The following is a 20802-nucleotide window of genomic DNA, read 5'->3' on the forward strand; positions in this document are numbered from 1 at the left end:
AATGTTGTTTAACAATAATATAATCAATCATTTTATTTGTATAGCACTTTTCAAGGATGAAGCACAAAGTGCTTTCCAGTGCAGGATGAGAGAAACGGTGTAAAAAGACAATACCCAGTATAAAGTAAGACCATTGATCAGGGGGAAGAACAAAACCGACACATAAACGAGAATAAAAAAAAACATAAAATCTGGTGGTTGCATGACAGATCTGTATTATGTCCCCGGTCCTAAGGTAAGAAAACCCTAATGGCATCGCTGGGACATATTCAGGGCTAGACGTTACGCAAACATTTTTCACAGGCTGACGAGTAAACTGAACTGTATTTGTAAAATCTGTGGATTTCCCCGTTAAGCCGTTCCAGCAGACCGAATACTAAACTGGAAGACTTTTCCAAAGCTGAGGCGGCAGGACAGCCAAAGCTCCATCACCCCCCGACTTCAATTTGAACAGCCGGCCTGAAAAAGGCCTAAGCCGGCTGATCTAAGAGGCCTTTAGGGAGTAAGATGTTCACTGATGCACTCTGACACCATGGCCATGCAAAGCCCTGTATGTAATGAGTATGATTGTAATATTGATTCCAAAAGAAATTGGCATCGGCAGAAGCTAAGATCGTGACGATGATGATGGAGTTGATTCAACTGATCACTGTACATTTTTCACTGTTTTTTCCCATTATGTTGTCATCTTATGAAGCACTCAGAGTTAAGTGAGTTCTCACTGGGGCATGTTAGCTACCCTCTTGACAAAGTATTGCAGTAATTCACATTTTACCTAATGTGTCCTACAACATTAAATCTATCCTGAAACTAGCTTAAACTCCATCCTAGAGGCACCACAAATGTCACACTAATAGAAGAATTCAATGGACCCTATTACTAGCTAATTGAGTGACACATAATGTATTTGTACTTTAACAAGGTTGGAGAACCTCATTTATTGACATACCGACAGAGAAGGGTCCAATATAGGCCCATGAAGATAGAGAGGAGACAGGATAGGATCTCCTCCGCGTCTAGACGCTGGTGGTTTCGTTGCGAGTAGGTTGGAAAACGAAACCTCCCCGCTGAATCTACAGGAACAGTCTGAAGATTACGTTGGCGATGGGAACGTGTTGTGTTGCGTAATAGTACATCTGAAGGAGGAGATGACAGGATCTCAGTGATATTGAAGCATCCAACAACCACAACCAGGGAGGTAGGCAATCCATACCGGGGTGTTCCTATACTGTGACACACAAGAATAGATTTGGCTTTTTCAATGTTGTTGCTGATTCTATAATAAATAAATGTCCATCTTATTTTAGCCTCTTTTCTAGAATATCTCTCAAAGGAAGCCAGTTGGCTGTACGACAGAAGCACTTCTCAGATTGTCGAATAGCTTCGGAAACCCGCTCCCACTCTCACCTTTCCGACGTTGGATTCGGGGGGGCCGAGCACAATCATATCTGTACTTCTCAGAAATTGACGATCCAACATTCCCACCTACTTCACGCCGTCATTGTCCGTACGGAGATGAGGAGTTTGATCTTTTTCACAACAATTTCTGTTTCACGTGATCAACCAAGTGATCGATGCGTGTCTTCCAGCAGAGACTGGATGAAAATGTATCCCTGCATTTAAATGATACCACATCTACCCCCTTTATGTAACGGCTGGCTTCTCACGCTGCCTTCGAGCGTGGCCATTTGGAACAACTAAACACTTTGGATTCCGGATGTTGTCGGAAGACATGTCTGAGGGAACCAGATCTGAACGAGCAAAAAAAAAACCTTAAACTTAATTTCGATCGTCATACAAATACAGGGACATACTTGAAATGTATATATTTTAGGAGCATTGGGCTGATGTGAAGCGCCGGGCAGCAACTTGGGGTTCAGTGTCTCGCTCAAGGACACGTTGACATGCAGACAGTAGAAGAAGTAACTGGTCTTGTACGTTCAATTATAAAATCTCTGATTTTATTGTCTGTCATTCAAACTCTTCAAGTGGATATTTACAGATTGTTATTGTCAACAGTTAATAAGGCGGTTTGGCCACAATACAAAATATGTTTAGTTGTCACTTTCGTCACTTACCTGTCTTAACTATACTGTTAATTTTTGAATTTGTGGTGGAGGAATGTCTTCATTTTCATCTTCATCTTGATAAAAGTTCACGCAGCGTCTCCGCATTGAACTTGCTGCCTCCTGGATCAGCCAGCTTGCAAAGTTTCTCTGAGCAGTTTTCATTTGTTTCTTGTCTGTTCTTCTGAGACAGTTTATCTGTCTTTACTTTTGGCTCGTGTGGCGAGTTGTTACAGGAACTGTGAAAAAAAAAAGCGTTGTCCAACTGAGAGTTAGTAGCAGTCGATTTTGGCAGTGGGACACCTAAGCTGTTAAAAAGCTTTCCCTCATTCTCTGTATCCCTCTGTCTTCTCCTCCCCCTCCGCCCTGCCTCACAGACAAAGTGACTTGACTCCAGGCTGTGTTTGCTGTTCGCTGCAGCATCACTGAGACATTCAATAATGTTTTTCTATAATTAGAAGCTGTTGTAGCTCCCTCATTTCCCCTCTTTATTACTTTCTGGTTGCTGTTGGCTGGTGTCCCTGGTTTAATGATATGAGCTATATGTTCCCACTATATGGCTACCAGATGTATAAGTTAACTCTATAATATCCATGGTTTTGTCATAGCCCATTCATTTCCCTCACGATTCTGAAGGTGAATGGGTTTTTTTCCGCAGTGAATCATCAGAGTTTCGCTGACGTCCACAGTCAACGTACAACAAACACTTCATGAATTCAAAAGGAAGCACTTAAAACATCCACGGAGAAAATCTTTGTTTTCATTAGCTGTTGTCTGTTTGCTGGTAGGATCCTCCCCTTTTCCCTCCCTCGGCCACCACTTGCATCATTACACCATTCAGCCGTGGTGCTGGTGTAAAGGGGGTAAACCAACCCCTTTGGAATCCTTCAATGGCCATTATTAGCATTCTGTGGGGAAATAAAAGGACCCATCTGTGGAGGTGGTGATGAGGGGGTGACAGGAGGGCGGAGGGGGGGGAGAGGGGGGGGTCTTCCCTTGGGAGACTGAGGGATTAACCACTGACACATGGAGCCTGCTAATAAGGCGGTTTGGAGAACCCAATCTATAGGATCAGAACATGCATGTGTAACACACACTTGCACAAACATTCACATAGTTTCATATCAGCATACTGCATTAGCAGTGTTTCTCAAACACTCAAGCACAGTCTATCACACACACACACACACACACACACACACACACGCAGACACAGGCAAACACACACAGTTGCATCGCCGCATCTTTATTAAATTTGTAGTAGGGCCACATCTGGTCACATACACCCAGAGAACAAAGGGGGGAGAAAGAGGGTGGGGGGAGCCCAGTGTCAGATATGGAGATTTCATTCCCCGTCGCTGAGTATTGATGTGCGTGTGCACGCGCCAAGCATCTGTCACATATAATTGGAGGGTGTCAGGTGCGGACACGGGGGCCGAATTCAGTCCACCCACAACATGAATTGTCTGCTCCTGTGACTGGTAGAATCTGTGTGTCAACATCTATATTTATTATGGGGCTGACCCAGAGGTTTGGGTACGACGACTGCCTGATGGGGGATGAATGACTCTCGAGGTTGTCATGAATCACCCGGCAGACTAGGAGCGTCTCATCTGCAGTGGCGGCAACGTCTGTGTTGTTAATTTCATCAAAATTCATTGATTGTCCACAGCTTCTTCTTTTTCAGAGAAGGTTTTTAGTGGAGTAAAAACAGTCCCCTCATTGTCTGTTGTAGGTATTATTAACAGAGCATCTTTGTTAAAGCAGTAAAGCAGGAGTTGTTTGTTTCTAAATGATCTCGTCACCAAGTGCAGCGCTCTCACAGACACACAAGGTATCCATGAACACGAGACCCTTCCTCTCCTGAGACTTACCTGTCACCGCCAACGCACACGAGCCCCCAGGAGTCTCCCATCCTGCTCGATAGAAGAAACCACTGCGCCACCAGCTTTGGCAGGAGGGTTTTGACACTTCCTTTGCGGTACAGTTTTGTTTGGAAAAGCAGTCCAAATTGTCTCGGCGAACAGTTCCTGTTTCCGCCTTATCAAACCGCTCATGAATGTCTGCTGACATGAGGAAAAGTATTGCTCATTACCTTCAGGTTTCATTCATGCTAGGTAGGTAGTGTCACAGGGTTGATGAGACTGCTTGGAGTGGGAATTTACCCAAGGGGGCAAAACAATTAATAGGCATGCAGAGCAGCCTCCAAAACGAAATGACATGCGGGGGTTTTGTCTCCCTCAGTCTCTCCATCTAAACTAAATTTAACTTTAATCACAATATGGTTTCGAGTGCTTGGATGGAAATAGATCACTGGGACTGGAGGAGAGACAAGGTAATGTAATGTCATTCACCGCAAATCAGGTCTCGTTGGCTTCCTGAGATACGGTGGATGCAGAAATAGATTTTTGCTGACAGAGGAAGTTGTTGCGACCAAAGATCGATACACTCGCTCGCCCCCCCCCCCCCTCCCCCCCACACACACTTTACGCCTAAGGCATTTTTCTGAGCGCTGCATTTTGTTTTCCCTGTTCCTGTCTGGCCGTGCCCTGACTTAAGAGACGGTAGTTTTGACTCTTACAAAGTTTACACCCGAAAGGCTGCGACGCTTGCAGAGTCAGCGTTACTTCAGAGTTATGCAGACTGAGTCTACAGTCAGTCAGGACTTTTCCTTAGAAACATTCATTTTTAAACATTTAGAATTAAGGGTTCAAGTAATGATTATTTTCATTATCGATTAGTCTGCTTATAGTTTTGGCTTTGGATCATGGACGTATTGGTCTGCCTTAATGCCAACGTGCTGAGTTACATCGGCTATAGTTACTTTCAGAACTGTCAACAAGTTCATGGCCGAAAATGAATTACAAATGGTCTAATAACGGTTTAAACCAAGTCAAAATAAGCATTTTGCATTTTGGCAGCATGAATAATATTTACAAATGGGCCCCCACCCTTTCTGTAATGAAATAACTTAATTTTTAACTGATGAACAAATTAAACAAAGTGATCATTTTATTTGTCGTGTCAGCGAAACCTACTGGTAGTGTAACTTCTCTATTATGGGTTCTGAAAGTAACTATTAACCTTATAGCTAGCGAACAAAACGTTAGCCTGTTTCACAATTAATTGTTTGTATTTCATTAGATTGTTTGAATTGGCAGGCTAGTCATTATTAAAAGACTAATACTAGGTTTATTACAGCCGTGTGCTTCACTTTTATAGTGTCCCATGAAAACAGTTCCCGTTGTTGTGTGTGCTGCTTGCAGTGCTTTTCTGTATTTGCAGCATGTTGAGCTCCCGGGGCCACCGTACGAAAAGCGCTTTTCCCCACCATTATCAATGAGATGTCTGTAAAACTGTTTACAATACACCTTAATATTGATAATAATGCATTTTATTTGTAAAGCGCTTTTCCAGACCCAAAGCACAGGACACAAAAACAACAACATTAGGCATAAAAACACATAACATTGCAGGTACAGACAGTGATACAGACAAAAACATAATCGCAGGGTATTAAGAACATGTTTCAAGAGGTGAGTTTTAAAAACTAAGAAGACTGTGCAGGTATGAACGAGGTCACAGAGCTCACAAGTCACTTTTTATGCATTTAATGAACGTTCCTTCATCTGCTGAATGCCACTCTGTCTGCTTAGAACACGGCAAAGCTATATCTAAGAAATTCAACGCATGTACTGTATCCATCCATCCATTTTCCTCCGCTTATCCGGGGTCGGGTCGCGGTGGCAGCAGGCCAAGCAGGCTGACCCAGACTTCCCTCTCCCCGGCAACATGTTCAAACTGTATCATCACTCCTTCATCTTTTACTATAGTATCAGTATTTAATATTTGTCTGGTTTATGATCACTTCAAACAGAAATGCAATATGAAAAAGACACCCAATGAAAACTTTCTTTAAAGAAAATACCTGCATTTTGCTGTATAGATTAACGTTACTCTGGGTAACAGATAAATATTCCCAACATTATTCGGCACGCAATAATAACCGTAACGTATTTTTCAATAACAGAATACGGCCGTATCTTATAATTCCACTGGGTCTCCAACTAATGACTGTAACTGTAACTTAACACATCCCTCTCACACCCAGAGATGCTCACACGTTTTTTTGGAATTCCAAGTCTAGTCTCAACTCACTGTGTGTGCGACTTGAGTCCAAGTCCCCGTCTCTGTTATGGGGCCTCGAGCTGCAAACAGTGTGAGGATTTTGTACTCAATGCGTGAATGAACAGGAAGCCAGAGCAAATCAACTGAGATTGGGTGAACTTGAGTGTTGGATATGGGGAGGTGCATGTGAGAAAGTTTGAACAAGTGTATTAGTCATAAATGACTGGAGGCTGAGAACAAAGCACTGCAGTAACGTAATGTGGACGTAATGAAGGTATGAACCAACTTTTCAGCATCAGGAGGTGACCAGAAGCTCCTATTTTTGCAATATTGCGAAGATTGAAGAATAAAGTTTTGGTAATTTTATTGATGGGTGGTACGAATGAGAGCTGGCTATCAAACATGACACAAAGGTTGTGTACTGGAGATCAAACAATGTCAATTATTACTCTTTTGTATCGCGGATTTTTAAACCATCAAGGTTTTATATTTTCAAAACTTCCCTGGAGTCTAGAAAAGCTATCGTTACAGTATGTGAGAAACATTGATGAGCTTGTGCAGCGGGCCACACAATGAAGGAGCAAACCATTTTTGGCTATGTGCTTGCTGAGCAATTTTCATTCAAATGGATGAACGCCATCTTGCAGTCTGGTATCCAGTTCTCATAATACATCCAAGCGTGCATTGGACAAAATCTAGGGTTTTTGCAGAATCTCGACAGTGTTTTCTGGTGATGGGGTTGTGACAACAATTGTGACTTTGACTCAATGTATGCTCCTTCCATATGTTGTTAGCTTTAACACTGGATGAAGGTTGATTTTAAGAAGTTAATGCTCTCATAGGGGATTCGCCTCTGCAGTATCTGTTTCAAACTATAAATTAAGGTCCCAAATGTACAGATAGATCGGATGGCATCTGTCTGGCATAGTGCTGAGTTTTGCACTCTCACAGTTAAACACTGATGATTTTGCCACTCGCCGCCAGCATGCGGCAGTCAATCTTTCCCCATATGGCTCCGAACATGCTCACAAGCTGCTGTCAGCCAGTGACTCTACCTCCTACACCAAACAGTGGAAGTGATATGGGCCTACGCCACGCGTTCAGCAAAACAGCAGCAGATGGTGAATATTCTGGATCCACGAGCCATTGTGATGGACACCTCTGAGACTCGACTGAGTGACAGCTGCTTCTCAGTACGTGTCCAGTCACTGTGCAATCAGCTGAGGACCGTGGGAAATTACCTGGAAGGGTGGATCGGCAGCTTAATCCCAGATGTGATGTCATCAACGTGCACCCTTAGGCGTATCATTAACTGATGATGACATAGTCAGAATCGGTACCGGACTAGATGATAAACACGGATGGATTTGAGATGTAGCCTGCAGTTTCATTTTTCAAAATGAATGAATTAATGTTCAAAGTACAATCGCTAAAAATAGACTCATTAAGTTCTGCTGTTTTTCTGCTGCTGAATGAAACTCTGACTTTTTAATTGTTCCTCAGAATAGATAAACAGACCGTACAAGACATTTCAAAGCAGTCTAATTACAGATTGTATCCATAGCTACAAAACGTATGTGGCAGATTTGATTTCCTACAACATCTGGACAGATGTTAGCTGTCGCGCTCTTAATGGTGAGACTTGTTTTTAATGAAAGAGTGCTGCATCCGTCTCACCTGCATGAATTACGATCTGCATAAAGAAATGAAACATGACGATCTGCAGATGACCTGCACAGCGTGATTCTCACGACCACACAGTGTGGGAAGTACTTAAACCAAGTGAGTGACTTTCAGCGTCTTTATCATTACATTATTAATAACCACATTTCCTCCTTTTGTTGTCTCTTCCCAGAAGACAGGAAGACAGTATACACTAATTAAATGTGTTTGAATTCAAGAAATGTGTTAATGATGGATTCTATTAACGCTTTAGGGTGTTGAAAAGTGTAATAATATAATTTTAAGCAGATTATTTGTTTAAATCACTTAATACATTCTTTCTCTCGCCACTTTTAAAAAATGAAATGCTGCGTAAATTGAGCCATAAATTTGATCGGGATTCTCAAAGGTAGCTAAAGATATATGTAAGGTTGACTTGGTTGTTGACTTTGTCTTATGGTTATTATTTATATATTATAGGTTGATTAACGGAGTTTTAAGTTTCCTCCAAGTTTCGTCTTAAAATATGTAGCCATGGAAAAAAAGCTTGATGTACAACGTATTAAACCAGTGTTTCTTCAGTATTTGTGTCTACGCTGGGCGCAACATCAGTCAATGGAATGAGCTTGAATTTGCTGTGTGTTTGTTTTCATTTGGAGACATCTTGGTGCTGAGCAGTGACAGCCATTGCTGTGTTGTTTTCACTGCATTTCTCAGTAATCACTGTGCCAGTATACTGCGACGTCAATGGACTGACAGCGGCTGCCAAACTCACAAACAAACAGGCATGAGCCGCTCTACTGAGACTACATTAACAAATAGCAGAAATAATCACAGTCGCCCCGACAAGAATGTCTGTTTTGTGTTCAAATGTGTGATATAGACACAGATCAGGCGGTAGCCTCTGGGTCTGAAAAGTAAAGCCAACGCGGAAGTTCCTTAAACTTGTATTCTCTCTAATGGCCTTTAGGGGGCGACTCCTCTGGTTGCAAAAATAAGTCTGATTGTATAGAATCTGATAAAATGACTCACTTGATTTATTACCTCAGTAAACATGATTGTATGGTCTCGGCCACTAGTTTCAAGTCTTAATACAGCATGATGTTCATTTAGTAAATTATGGTCCATTTAGAGTAAAATAGATCATAACGCAGAGTATGCTTTAGGGCGTGGCTACCTTGTGATTGACAGGTCACTTCCACGGCGTTGTCAAGTTTGGGTGTTGTCCAAGTTTTCATCTTAAAAATCTTAACTGAAAGCTAATTGTAACATTTTGGTCTTCTTGTGTCACTTCTGCTTGCAAGAAAACAAGATGGCGAAGGCCAAAATGCCGAACTCAAGGCTTCAAAACGTCCACAAACCAGTGGGTGACGTCACGTTGACTACGTCCACTTCTTTTATGCAGTCTATGGTGTGACATCTTAGGAAGTCGGGCTGAATGGACGGGTCAACAAAACATTTCAAACAGACAGATGATATTTCTTTAAAGCATGAACAGGATTGTTCCATAATCTTAGCCAAGTGTTTCTAATTGTAACTATGATGACAAAGATCTCCTAACTTTTTTTAAGCCAAACCACAATCTTTCCCTGAACCTAGCTCAGTAATTGTTGTGCCTGAACCTAATCAAACCTTAATCAGAGTGTAGTGACATTTTAAAACAGTCATACTTCTCAACAGGGATTTGTAACGGTTTTGTAAGGCACAGATAGATGACGTTGCCCTTGAAAAAGTGGCTTCAGATCAGAACACACTTTGTGTCTTTTATTTATTTTGTTGGAGGATTTATTGAAACAATTGTTAAAAGTAAGCTAGATTACATAAAAAGTAACTTCAATTAAATCTAGGTTAGTTTTGATAGCCAATTTCAACTTTGAAAAACAGAATCCACAAAACACTGCTCCATCTTTCATGGCAGCGAACAGGAGGATTTCAGATCATGTTTTTTGTCTGATTGCAGTGCGAGTCTGATCATGGAAAGATCGCGACTGGCTTCGGGGGAAGTTAAAGAACTTTCAAATCCATTCTGTTGCTGTGTTTCAGCAATATGTCACTGTAACTAAAAAAGATCCCTAATGGGAAGAGCCGTGTAGAAAGGAAGCCCTCCATCAGTAGTTAAGAGAAAAAGAAAAAAGGATGCCCAGGGAGCACAGGATGTCGCTCACAGGTGTGAATGTGTCACTCCTCCCTGTGTTTCCCACTCACACCTCACTCTTTCTCGCACAGATCACTTCTTGTGTGACAGGTGGTGCATTTTACTTTCGAGTACGTGTGAAAAGACGAGACAAGCTTATGCCTGCTTTGTGCCGCCGCCTCTCAAAGCGAACACTTACCCTTTTGGTGTGCGTGTGAGGTTTGGGATGAAGCAATCTCCAGGATCTCTGTGTGTGTGAACGCTCGCAAGTGTCAGAAGTCTGTAAGAGCGGAGAAGATGCATTCTCACAAAGGTGATGCAGGAATGTTAAAACAAGAACGTGTGCCCCATTATGAACATAAGATGCTGAGATTAGGTTTCTTTTAGGATTTGTAACAGAGAAACTTTTTATTTTCATTGCTCATAGAAGTTAGAGCTGTGCCCTTAGAAGCAATGCCCCATCCCTCTGTATTATAGTCGTCTCCAATATTCTATCATTAAAACATTCCTCGCCACACACACTCACGCCCGCTCATGTCGCGCTCATTAAAAGGAAAGAAGTAAGATAACATAACCACAAGCTGTGTGCCAGCGTGTAAATTTGACTCTCATGAGCACATAACCCATGAAGCCTGACGAGCGTCTCTCTCTGCTCTCGGATGTTCTCCATTCATTAACACTCCATTCCATTCTGGAGATTTGTCACAACTTTAGAGAGTTGAGGGCGAGTGACGTGGAAAGGAGTGCAACAGTGGATGTCTGCAGGAGGGGGGAGGAGTTATAGGGTCTTTGTTTAACTTCCTTCAGAGGCAAGCAAGAGAGAGACGAGGAGGAGAATAAAAAGAGCATGAACATGCTTATTCTCACTAATCTCACGCTGAGTTTTCACACCTACTGCTCCAGCATGATGCATTATTCAGTGTTTGTTTTGCACGGCCTCGCCCAATCCTGGGCCGAGTGAGTGCACGAGCTGCAGGCAAAAAGAAGACAAAAAAAAGATGGCGAAGCTGCGAGGGGTCCGTTTGTTCACCTCCGGTTGAACCGTGGAGGTCAGCGTGTGTGAACTTTTGATGCTGGAGTGCACGACTTTTGTTCACAGACAGCATTTTTTAAATAACACTTAATAAACAAGCAATGTCTCCACACTCGAGTAAGAAAAAGCCAAGCAGGCCCGCCCGCTGTGGCCCACCTGCACTGCCATTGTTCTCCACAGAAACTTTTTGAGAAGCGCATGGGACACAGCAGTTCTCTGTCTGTGTCTGTTGGAGATCCACACTGGGAGAAGAGGGCTTCAAAGACGTTCTGTTTGATGTTATGCAACACAGAGCCACAAGCTCTCTGGGTTGCTCAACTTAAGTACCACTGACACCAGGGAATGGGAGTTTTGAGGATAAGCCTGTTAAAATGCGTGCAAACAAATTAAGGTTTGCACTGGCGTCCTCGGTCATAATGGACCTACATGGGAGAGAAACCCTGCAAATACTAATAAACCCAGGGTCTTAATTGCAAACTATTCTTAATGCTCGTGTTTGTGTTGGAGATGGAGAGGATTTGCCACCACGGGACAATTCAAATGGTGTCAGAGCTCTCGGTGGGCTGAGCTATCGGTGAAGACGTCGTCTAATTTTCTGTGGCGATCTAGAAAGTTTGGGAAACCTGCACCTGCGTAATTAAACCCAAGCATACAAAGTGATGACAGGCAAAGCATCTACAGATAAAATACTCTTTTATTATTGCTATTGTACATTTTATTGTATGTTTTCTTCCACTTTTACTTAATTTGACTATGAATGTACTTATTATTTTACTGCGTGTGTATATATTTAATGATGTGTACCTAGCATCCTTTGGCACATTTCCTTCAGTATGAACAACGTCTTTGTTCTGCAGTATCTGATAATCATGTAACTTTGGCAACAGCTGAGAGTCTCAGGATGTTGTTTATTTTAGGCTGCACTTCGTATTCAAACTTAGCATGGAGATGCATACAGTAGCTGAGAAACTGACATTTGAGATGGCTCATGATAAATGATGGATTCTGGTTACCCATGATCACTCAAGCAGCACAGGTAAAGTGTTTTCCTCTAAACCAGGAGCCACCGCTGATCAGTGGTCCATGTCTGCAAACCCTCGCCCACATCTCCTGTTTTCTTCCTCCCTGTCTCCTCGGTCTCTCTCTCTCTCTCTCTCTCTCTCCCTCTGCTCCCAGAGGGGCTGCTGTTCACCGCAGAGTGCCTCCCGCTTAATGGTTGATGTGACAGAGCCCACCACAAGATGCGATTCAAGGGAGACGGGGACTCTGGGCTTCGGGGGGCTGCAAGGGTCGCGGGGTTTCATCGCAGCCACGACCAGACCTCCTCCCCCCCAGTCCCCCAAACCTGACCACTGAATGATTCATGAGGTGAAGAGGGTGTGTGTGTGTGTGTGTGTGTGTGTGTGTGTGTGTGTGTGTGTGTGTGTGTGTGTGTGATTGCATCATTGCTGAGGCTGGGCCCTCTGTTGTGTCTTCTTAACCTTGACATGCGAGAAAGAAGGAGGGGCTAGTGTTTGTAGGTGAGTAAACACACAAGTGAAGGAAAGACAGACATGCTAATCATACAAGCAATAAATCAGTGTTACACATGCATAGACACTCATGCTTCATGCACAAAGAAAGCTGGGTGTGGGTGTGGCTGTGGCGTTTGGGGGGGTCAGTACGGGCATCCCCACTGGAAAAGCCCTGAACACAACCTCCCCTTCCCCCTCTAATGCCGTATACATGATTAAGACGTGTCTCTAGAGGCGTTGTAAGACAGAGGAACTATTTTGTGCAGTTATCATCTTCCCATTTCTCCCTCCAAAGGCCCGTAGGCAAAACAAGCCGGGGACACAACTCCTGAAAAATTAAGATCAACACGAAAACAAAACGGCTCGAAGACACTAATGAGGAGATAAGAAGGGGAGTGATGCACGCCATGAAGGAGCGATGGTGCGGGGCTACGAGCGAGGAGGAGTCATCTTTTATTGATTCAGGCATCAATGTACATAATGTACAAATTGGCTCAGGGTGGCCACTCATGTGAAGCCTACTGCCAAACAAATTGGGGCACTTGTCTCAATATCCACTCGCGGGCGTGAATATCAAATCCAGAGTAATGATGAATCCACTTTTTGTTTCATTTTTCCCTCCATGCATCTTTTGTGAAGCCGAAAAACTGTCACAGGGGGAATCTAAGAATCTCGGCTTGTCAGTGGGTCTGAAGCCTGCTTTGCTTCTTGACAGCCGAAGAGAAATAAAGAGGGGGGAGGGAGGGATAAATAAAGAATGGACACGTCTTAAATATCGCACAGGTAGCTCAAACCCTGACAATCGACAATCTGTCAGCCTTTTCTTAGCAACAGGGCAACTCCCATGAATCAACGTCCTCGGGGAAGAGACAAAGATTTGTGGCGGTTTCTTGTGGTTAATTCCTTTTGTTGAATTTCATCAATTTACCACCTGTGCTCGACTGTGTTGCTGTTATTACAGCTTCTGTGAGACACACACACTGTGTATCTGTTTCCTCTGTTCTGCAGGATGTGTGTGTGTGTGTGTGTGTGTGTGTGTGTGTGTGTGTGTGTGTGTGTGTGTGTGTGTGTGTGTGTGTGTGTGTGTGTGTGTGTGTGTGTGTGTGTGTATGTGTGTACAAATGTAAAGTGTAAACCCCATCCCAATGCAGAGCTTGCTCAAGGTCTGCCTTTGTTGAGCACACATAAAATACACACACACACACACACACACACACCAACCAACACACTCTCTCTACCTCACTCCCTTTCCACACATACAAATACACTTGACACATGCGTATACATAACCATGTCCCTTTGTGGACCGTTGCCATGCAACATTTCTCTGATTGGGTTAGTTGAGCTCTGGTGCATGTGCACAAACACACACTCACACACACACACACACACACACACACACTCCTGCTGGCTGATGAGGATCAGATCTCGCACACACGCTGCTTTGCCACACCCATCCTCCTCTCCCACGGGACACAGCTGCACTGCCAAGGCCGGGGATGGAGTGAGGGGAAAGACGCGGCGCTGTTCCTGGAGGAGGGACACTCTCTTTAGCTCTTGCAGCTCAGTGCAGGGTCGTGGCTCATCTTGACGAGCTCCTTGGCGATGTCGGACGGGGTCTTCGGTTTGAATTACAGGTGCATTTGCGTCGATGTATTCAACCGTTAGCTCCGTTTTTTTAAACTGCAACATCAAATTGTAAAACCACCTTGAAATGTTGTAATGTGGTGAGGACTGGTCAATAAGAAACACCAAAGACATTTCACTTTGCTTTGTAAGTGAGTTAATTCAGTGTTAACTCCTCTTGCTGATAGATTGTTGCACCAATTCTGCACAAGGCGCCGGTGCTTTAAGTGTCTGTTTTTCTGTTTCGTTGCTGTTGATCTAGCTTCGGAAAGCTAAATTGAAGTAGACAGGACACAACCCACTAGAGAACAGCAGAGTTGTTGCTGTGCTTGCTGGAGGATGTTTCACTTTATCTTCTGTAATGTAACTTGAGGTCTGTGTTTGTTTCAGGAGAAGATCTCAGTCTGTGGCCCTTGGTGATCACGTAAAGTTTTTAAGGTATAGACTCAAGCTTTATTCTGATGTAAGACTAACAAAACACTGTAGTCGAGATGTGTGACAATGCTGCAACCGTCTCTCTGCCGTCTTTGTTACACAATACATGATGTATTATCTTAAAAATTATGTATTTCAAAGATTAGACATTCATTAGAAAATATTGTTGTTTACAAAAATTTATTCATACAAATCTTACAACACTTTCATAACATTGAGAAACGTAAAACCCCATATAAGGACTCCTGTGTGTATAACGATGCCACTTGTACTAAGGTTCACTTTTAAAACACATAGTCTTCAGATAGATAAGAGATTAAACATTGAAGTAAGGCGTTTGGCGCTTTCAGAAATATCAACAACAGGCATTTTCTATGATCTGAACAACATCTCTGTCATGTTCTGAAACTCTTTTGTTCTGAATAGGTGATGCACATAGTTGTAAATAATATGTCGGGGCTATTGTTCTGATTAATAAATTACTGACCAATATCAAAATAATCAACAACACCTCATAATCGACAGGATCAAACACTGGTCATTGTTCACAACTCTTGCAGACACTGAACACCCCCAACTCATGCACACACACACACACACACACACACACACACATTGCCTGTTCCATCAACATAAACATTCTGTTCTTTTTATATTTTTATACTCAATAAATCATTGGCCATGCTTTAAAAGAAAGCCTAATTCTACTACTACTCTTGGGGCCGACTAAGCTGAGCGATTAAACAGAGTGAAAGGAAGTTTCAATGTAAGCTTATGGACTGCAGCATTGTAGGGCCACTTAAATTGCCATCTGTCACTTGTGGCAAATTTCATTTATTTTTTTCTCACGTCGAAGCAAGGCACCAAAGCCAAAAGCTGTTTCCACCTTCACATGCACATTCAGTCACCCATTCACACAAAACAAACATCTGATGCACGCTCAAACCCTCACACGCAAAACATGAAGGCTCACCAACATTCAAACATCTACTTTTCCGCACACTCTCATTCAAACAAAGCCTATTGGATAAAGCCGAAATTGAAGAAGGAGTGTGTTGATAGTTTCTATGGTGGGGGGACGGGGACGCAGGCCACTGATTGGATTGCAGAGGTGCATAAAGTTGCATTTGCATAACATTGAATGTGAGACGTCTCCCTAATAAACATCAGTGGAAAGATCCCTCAACTGGAGGGCTGAAGTTCATCCACCTCCATTCTAGAGTGAGAGGGAAACTCAGAGGGGCCTGTTCTGTTCATCCTCCTGCCGATACCAAAGGGAAAGTTTTAACATCTGATATTTTCTATCGCACTCATTGACCCCGATGTTACTTTGGCAGGTGAAGAGAGGCGGCGGGGCTCTCGCCTCTTGTTTCGTCTCTGTATCCAGGTGTGACAACCTCTCTCAGGCTTTGTGGGCGCTGTGACCCGTCTCTTCACTTTGTTTTCTCTCTCTCACACACACACACACACACACACATCTTCTCTTTGTCTCCAGCTCTGTCTTTCTCTCTATGCACACCTATCTCTCGCTCTCTCTCTCTCTCTCTCACCTAACACTCTCCTCATCTCTTTATCACATCCTCACTGCATGAACCTCAGTAGACATCTAACACAGATCAGATTCGTCACAGCACTGTCGAATCAGCTATTATGCACGGCGATCTAGAAGCAAAAGAATCTTTAAAAAACGCTACCAGGACAAAGGCAATCGACAAAGAGGGGGGGGGGGTCCAGTGTCTCATCTTATGATATCCACAATGACAGCAGCATGGGGGAGGTAAGAATTCAACAAGTCAGTGCAGTACCATTTTCCACCACCTCTAGCCCTCCTTGTTCACATTTCCAACATATCTGTGGGGGGGGGGGGGTGGTGCTGAAATAGGCTTAGCACAGCCCACCTACCCAAATAGCACAATCCAAAAAAGCACGATGACATGCAGTTTCTAAGCAAAAATCAGCAAGGTGTCAGTTTCCACATGCACCAATAAATAAGAAACATAGTTAAATATCCCTAACTGTAACTCAGATGCTACCTTTCCTCTCCACCTCTGGTCACAAAAATATGCTTCATTTCCTGCATCTTGTTCTGGGTCCGTTCTGAATATTTGCATTGCTGCCGAAAGACAATCAACTGTTGAAGCACATTCTTCCAAATAATTCTGTTGACTGCATGTAACACAGACAACACTGAGATGACTATGTGCACTGTGTGTCATTTCTATACTGTACATTACACACACACACACACACACACACACACACACATGGAACATTCTTAACACAGCACGATTTATCTCCCCACAGTAAATTACTTTGAGGCAAGTGAGCAAGCAGTGTTTGCCGCATACTGTCAACAGCAACTTGAGCGCTTCCTTTATCTCTAGTAAAGGCAATAGTGCCCTTGCAAAAGCCTGCAATTAAATTTCTGCTTAAAAGAGGGTCGGATTTTTACCACCAGTTACATGAATGGCCGTGGCAGTCAATCAGTTTTTCCATCAAATGAGAGGCTGTTCAACAAACGCCACGTGGACTCCCCTGAAGGGGCAGCAAGCTCTACGAACCCACAGAGCTCCCATTAAGGGAGCGAGGAGGAGGATGGACAAGGGCAACATCTATCATAAGCCCCGATATGCCTCACATAGCATGCTCACTGCTTCTTTGGGCCTGTTTGGAAAACAAACAACACTAAAAAAATAGAACGTTGGTTACAAAAATAAGTATAACATTCAATACTTTGATTGTCTTTTTAAAATCTATTTATTTTCTGCATATGTAGATGACCTTTAAAGATTTCAAGCGCATAATGTTGAAGGTGCACAATTATCATTTTTTTTTCTCTTTCTTCTAATTTCTTCTTTTTTTGCCATTTTGTTTTGTTTTTTAAACATCTCAACATGAAATTAAAATATTGGTCCACAAAGTATAACTGTGCGGTATCAAGTGCTTTTGTACAAAAAGAAAAAAAAACGATATTATTATTAAAATATTCATTTTAATGGCTTTACTTCATACATAAATACATGTTAAAAGAACACAGGCGCAATCCACTGGTTGGTCAGATATATCTGAATGACTTTGATTTAACGACTGGATGTATATACACAGGAGGGCAGTTTGGGCGCTTTAACAACGCTACAAATAGGCAAGTCGGCGTCCTTTGTTCCTAACTCTCTGTCTGTACCTTCTTCCCAGAACCGCTGCCAGGTATTTCTGCACGGCCATCTGCTTTCTATAGCGACTGTAGCTGTCGGTGAAGATCCCATCTGAATGTCTTTTGGATAAGGGCTCTGACTCTTCCTCCATGCTGTTGTCTTCACTGGAAAAAAAAAATAGCATTAGTTAAAGCTGCAGCCTTCCACTTCTCAACACATTTCTGCTCGTTTTTGATTTGACGTCTGATAATAATCTTGCCATGATGCAATGTTGACTACAATGCTTAATAATTCATTTTGGGGCCTTTTATGCATTTTTTTTCTTTTAAAAAAAAATGGGCGCCAAGCAAGACAGTGTAAAAGAAACAGTGATTTGAAGCGGTTTAGAAAAGTTATAAATTATTAATTTCAGCCCATTGCATATTCTGACGCATGTTTTTTTTCTTTCTTTTTTTTCATCAGAGCGTGGGAAAACCAAATGAATTTGATGGATTATTCACATTTAAATCGAAGTGTATTTTAGTCTCAGAAAGCTGACCCTCAATGTTAAGGGAGGACACTGATCATGAGCGCAGAGCTGCGCCACAACAAAAACAGAAACAAAATGAAAATGAATACACGTTGTTTTTTTCCATATGAGAGATATACAAAAAAAATGAGACAGAACAAAACACGGACATTAAATGATAGACAATGATGCAGCAGCCTGGACTTGTGCAGCGGAGAAACATAATAAAAGTGATGACTGCAGGTGAACGCTTATAAGAAATGCCCTTACCCTGCACGAATTGTCATCAGAGAATGCAGATAATGTCTCGCTGTTAACTGACCCAGGATCTCCCTCAAGGCTCTATCTAATTCTTCCTCAGCATGCCTTTCTGGTCTGAGATGATAAAACGCCAAAACACATAGATCGTCAGTGACTAAAAAAAGCGCAGACAAAATGATCAAAAGTAGCCTAAAATGTCCCCACCCACCCACAGGTCCAATACCACATCAACTGCAATTGAATCGGAGCCTCGGAGCTTTTTTTTTTTTTTTTTTGCACACAGACTATCCTTCCGTGTGTGCCGAGCTTTTTTAAAATTTAATCTTGATTATTAACAGTATTTGGAACCAACATTTTAGGCTACTCGGTGTGAAAATAACACTGAACAAATAACATGAGAAACTCTGGGAAAAACAAAGCAAGCAAACATTATCGCAAACAGCAAAGAAGTCATTAAAAATGGAATCCAGCTCGAGGCTCGAGCTGCGATGTGAAAGCACGTTTACCTCTTCTCTGGTGGGTAGTAGAGAGTGTACGCGTCGTCGTTTAAGGACGGCGGGCTTCGTATAGCAATCTGGTCGCCATCAAAACCCATGTCGGACAATGAGTTCCCGTCCTCATCGAAGGCGTCGTTGTCGAGTCTGAAAGACGGAGAGCATTCATCACAAATCTGATCTGTGTGCACAAGTGGGACGCAGCAGTGAAAGAATGCCAAAATGTCTGCTTCCGTTTGTAAAATCACTGGCAGGTTAAATGCATTAGAGACAAGGGGAGGAAACGAAAACAAATCCAATACCTGGAGGTGTTTGGAAATAAAAAACAGAAAACGAATTATTTAAATGTGACCAACAAATATTGGCTTCAAATGTGTTAAATGTGAATCTTCGTGTTTATTCTTTGTTTAAATAGACTGTTGTTTTTTTCATGGGAAAAAAAATCTGTTTTTAATTCCAACTGGGTGCTGCTGCTTTGAACACTGGCTGAAGCCTTATTAATAATTTAAGATTCGAAACAAAGGGTGTGAAAATGATCACACTCAGTGGAGGCGAGGAGCCCATTTTTTTTTATTAAAAGAATGCCGCAATTAGCAGTGAAATATAAGAATCAATAAGAACCACGCCCAAATTATGGATAGGCTTTCCACAGAAAAAAAAAAATAGAATAAATCTTAAATGCATGGAGCTCTCCTATTCGCTTTGCCTCGCCTCTCCTTGGTGACGCCAGTCCACCGTCATCCCAAGGGCTATCAATTGCATTGACTGCACTCTCATTTTTAATAAGGGGAGTTCTGTGAACCGTCCCACCGGACAGATACCTCTACGCAATTTCCATTATCACTGTCCACACAGGACTTGCATTTGCGTAAGTTAAAATGACTGTATTTCCTTGTGTTCAATCATAAAATGACGCACACTTTTTTGAAATAAAAGTGCCAAAATCCAAATCTTCAAATGAGGAAGAAAATCATTAATAACAATGCAAATACCATCATTGGACAAACTGGTGTTTAGCAGCAACATGGATCAGTTAAAATAATGACTATAATCAGGTTATAAAGACCCACAAAAGCACGTCCACCTACCTAATCTTAGGGTAACTTAGTCCGATAGGTGTGCAGAAGACGCTGTAGTGCATTAAGATTCCGTAGACGAGCAAGATTAAAGTCGCTTTACTCGAACTGGCCATGCTGTTAGAAGATGAAAAACAGACGTAACATTAAACAGGTTAGTCACTCCTATAGAAATAACATGCCCGCTCTTTGTTCTGCCAAATTATCATGCTGCGCTACTTCTCTTATCACAAACTACAAAAGCTGGATCGAACATAAGCCGGTTTAATGCTAACTGAATACTGGAGACAACAGGGTCCGTTTGCTCAACCCCCCCCCCCCCCGCAAAAAAACAAAGATTGCTGTTTGTTTTATTCATCCCTTTCCTTAAAAGTTAAACTGTGTTAACTGACACCGAAACCTTTGCATGAAGTGCCAAAGTAATAATTTAAAAAAAAACATCAGATCTACTTGCAATGCAGAACAAAAATAATAATTTCCATTACTTTATCTCGCTCTCCATCAATGCATTTCTCCGAGTGTTAAGACAATCCGCAGATAAAGCACATACCTATAGCAGGAGAGCAGGGAGAGCGCTGTGCTGTAGGATGCGATCCGGGCGCGGCTGTGGTTGTGTGTGTGTGTGAGAGAGAGAGAGAAAGAGAGAGACGCTTTCTTTCTCACGGCACTTCTTCTTTCCTGGCTGAAGCGCCTCCGTCGTCTCCTTATGTTCC

General features: G+C 42.5%; 1 protein-coding gene across 2 annotated transcripts; it reads right to left on the minus strand.

The window, feature by feature from the left end:
* Nucleotides 1–17601: 17601 nt before the first annotated feature.
* Nucleotides 17602–20802, minus strand: adcyap1b (adenylate cyclase activating polypeptide 1b). Of its 2 annotated transcripts, XM_079173346.1 has the most exons (5): nt 20640–20802; nt 20102–20206; nt 19026–19160; nt 18529–18633; nt 17602–17914 (listed from the first exon to the last, which is right to left on the minus strand). In XM_079173346.1, exons 2-5 carry the CDS (start codon nt 20203–20205, stop codon nt 17731–17733), a joined length of 528 nt encoding a protein of 175 aa, XP_079029472.1. In that variant the 5' UTR covers nt 20206; nt 20640–20802; the 3' UTR covers nt 17602–17730. The 2 variants fall into 2 exon arrangements, with proteins under 2 accessions (XP_079029472.1, XP_079029473.1); XM_079173347.1 differs by lacking the exon at nt 18529–18633.

Source organism: Pholis gunnellus (assembly GCF_910591455.1).
Source record: "Pholis gunnellus genome assembly, chromosome: 14".
In the NCBI taxonomy this organism is placed as follows: domain Eukaryota; kingdom Metazoa; phylum Chordata; class Actinopteri; order Perciformes; family Pholidae; genus Pholis; species Pholis gunnellus.

What these genes read in the sequence shown, in the direction of transcription:
- adcyap1b (XM_079173346.1), bottom strand. Translation starts at nt 20,205, where the DNA reads ATGGCCAGTTCGAGTAAAGCGACTTTAATCTTGCTCGTCTACGGAATC. An exon ending in CTAAGTTACCCTAAGATTAG is followed by an intron (nt 19,161 to 20,101) that starts GTAGGTGGACGT and finishes TCCGTCTTTCAG; the next exon opens with ACTCGACAACGACGCCTTCG. An exon ending in CTGATGACAATTCGTGCAGG is followed by an intron (nt 17,915 to 18,528) that starts GTAAGGGCATTT and finishes TTTTTTTTCCAG; the next exon opens with TGAAGACAACAGCATGGAGG.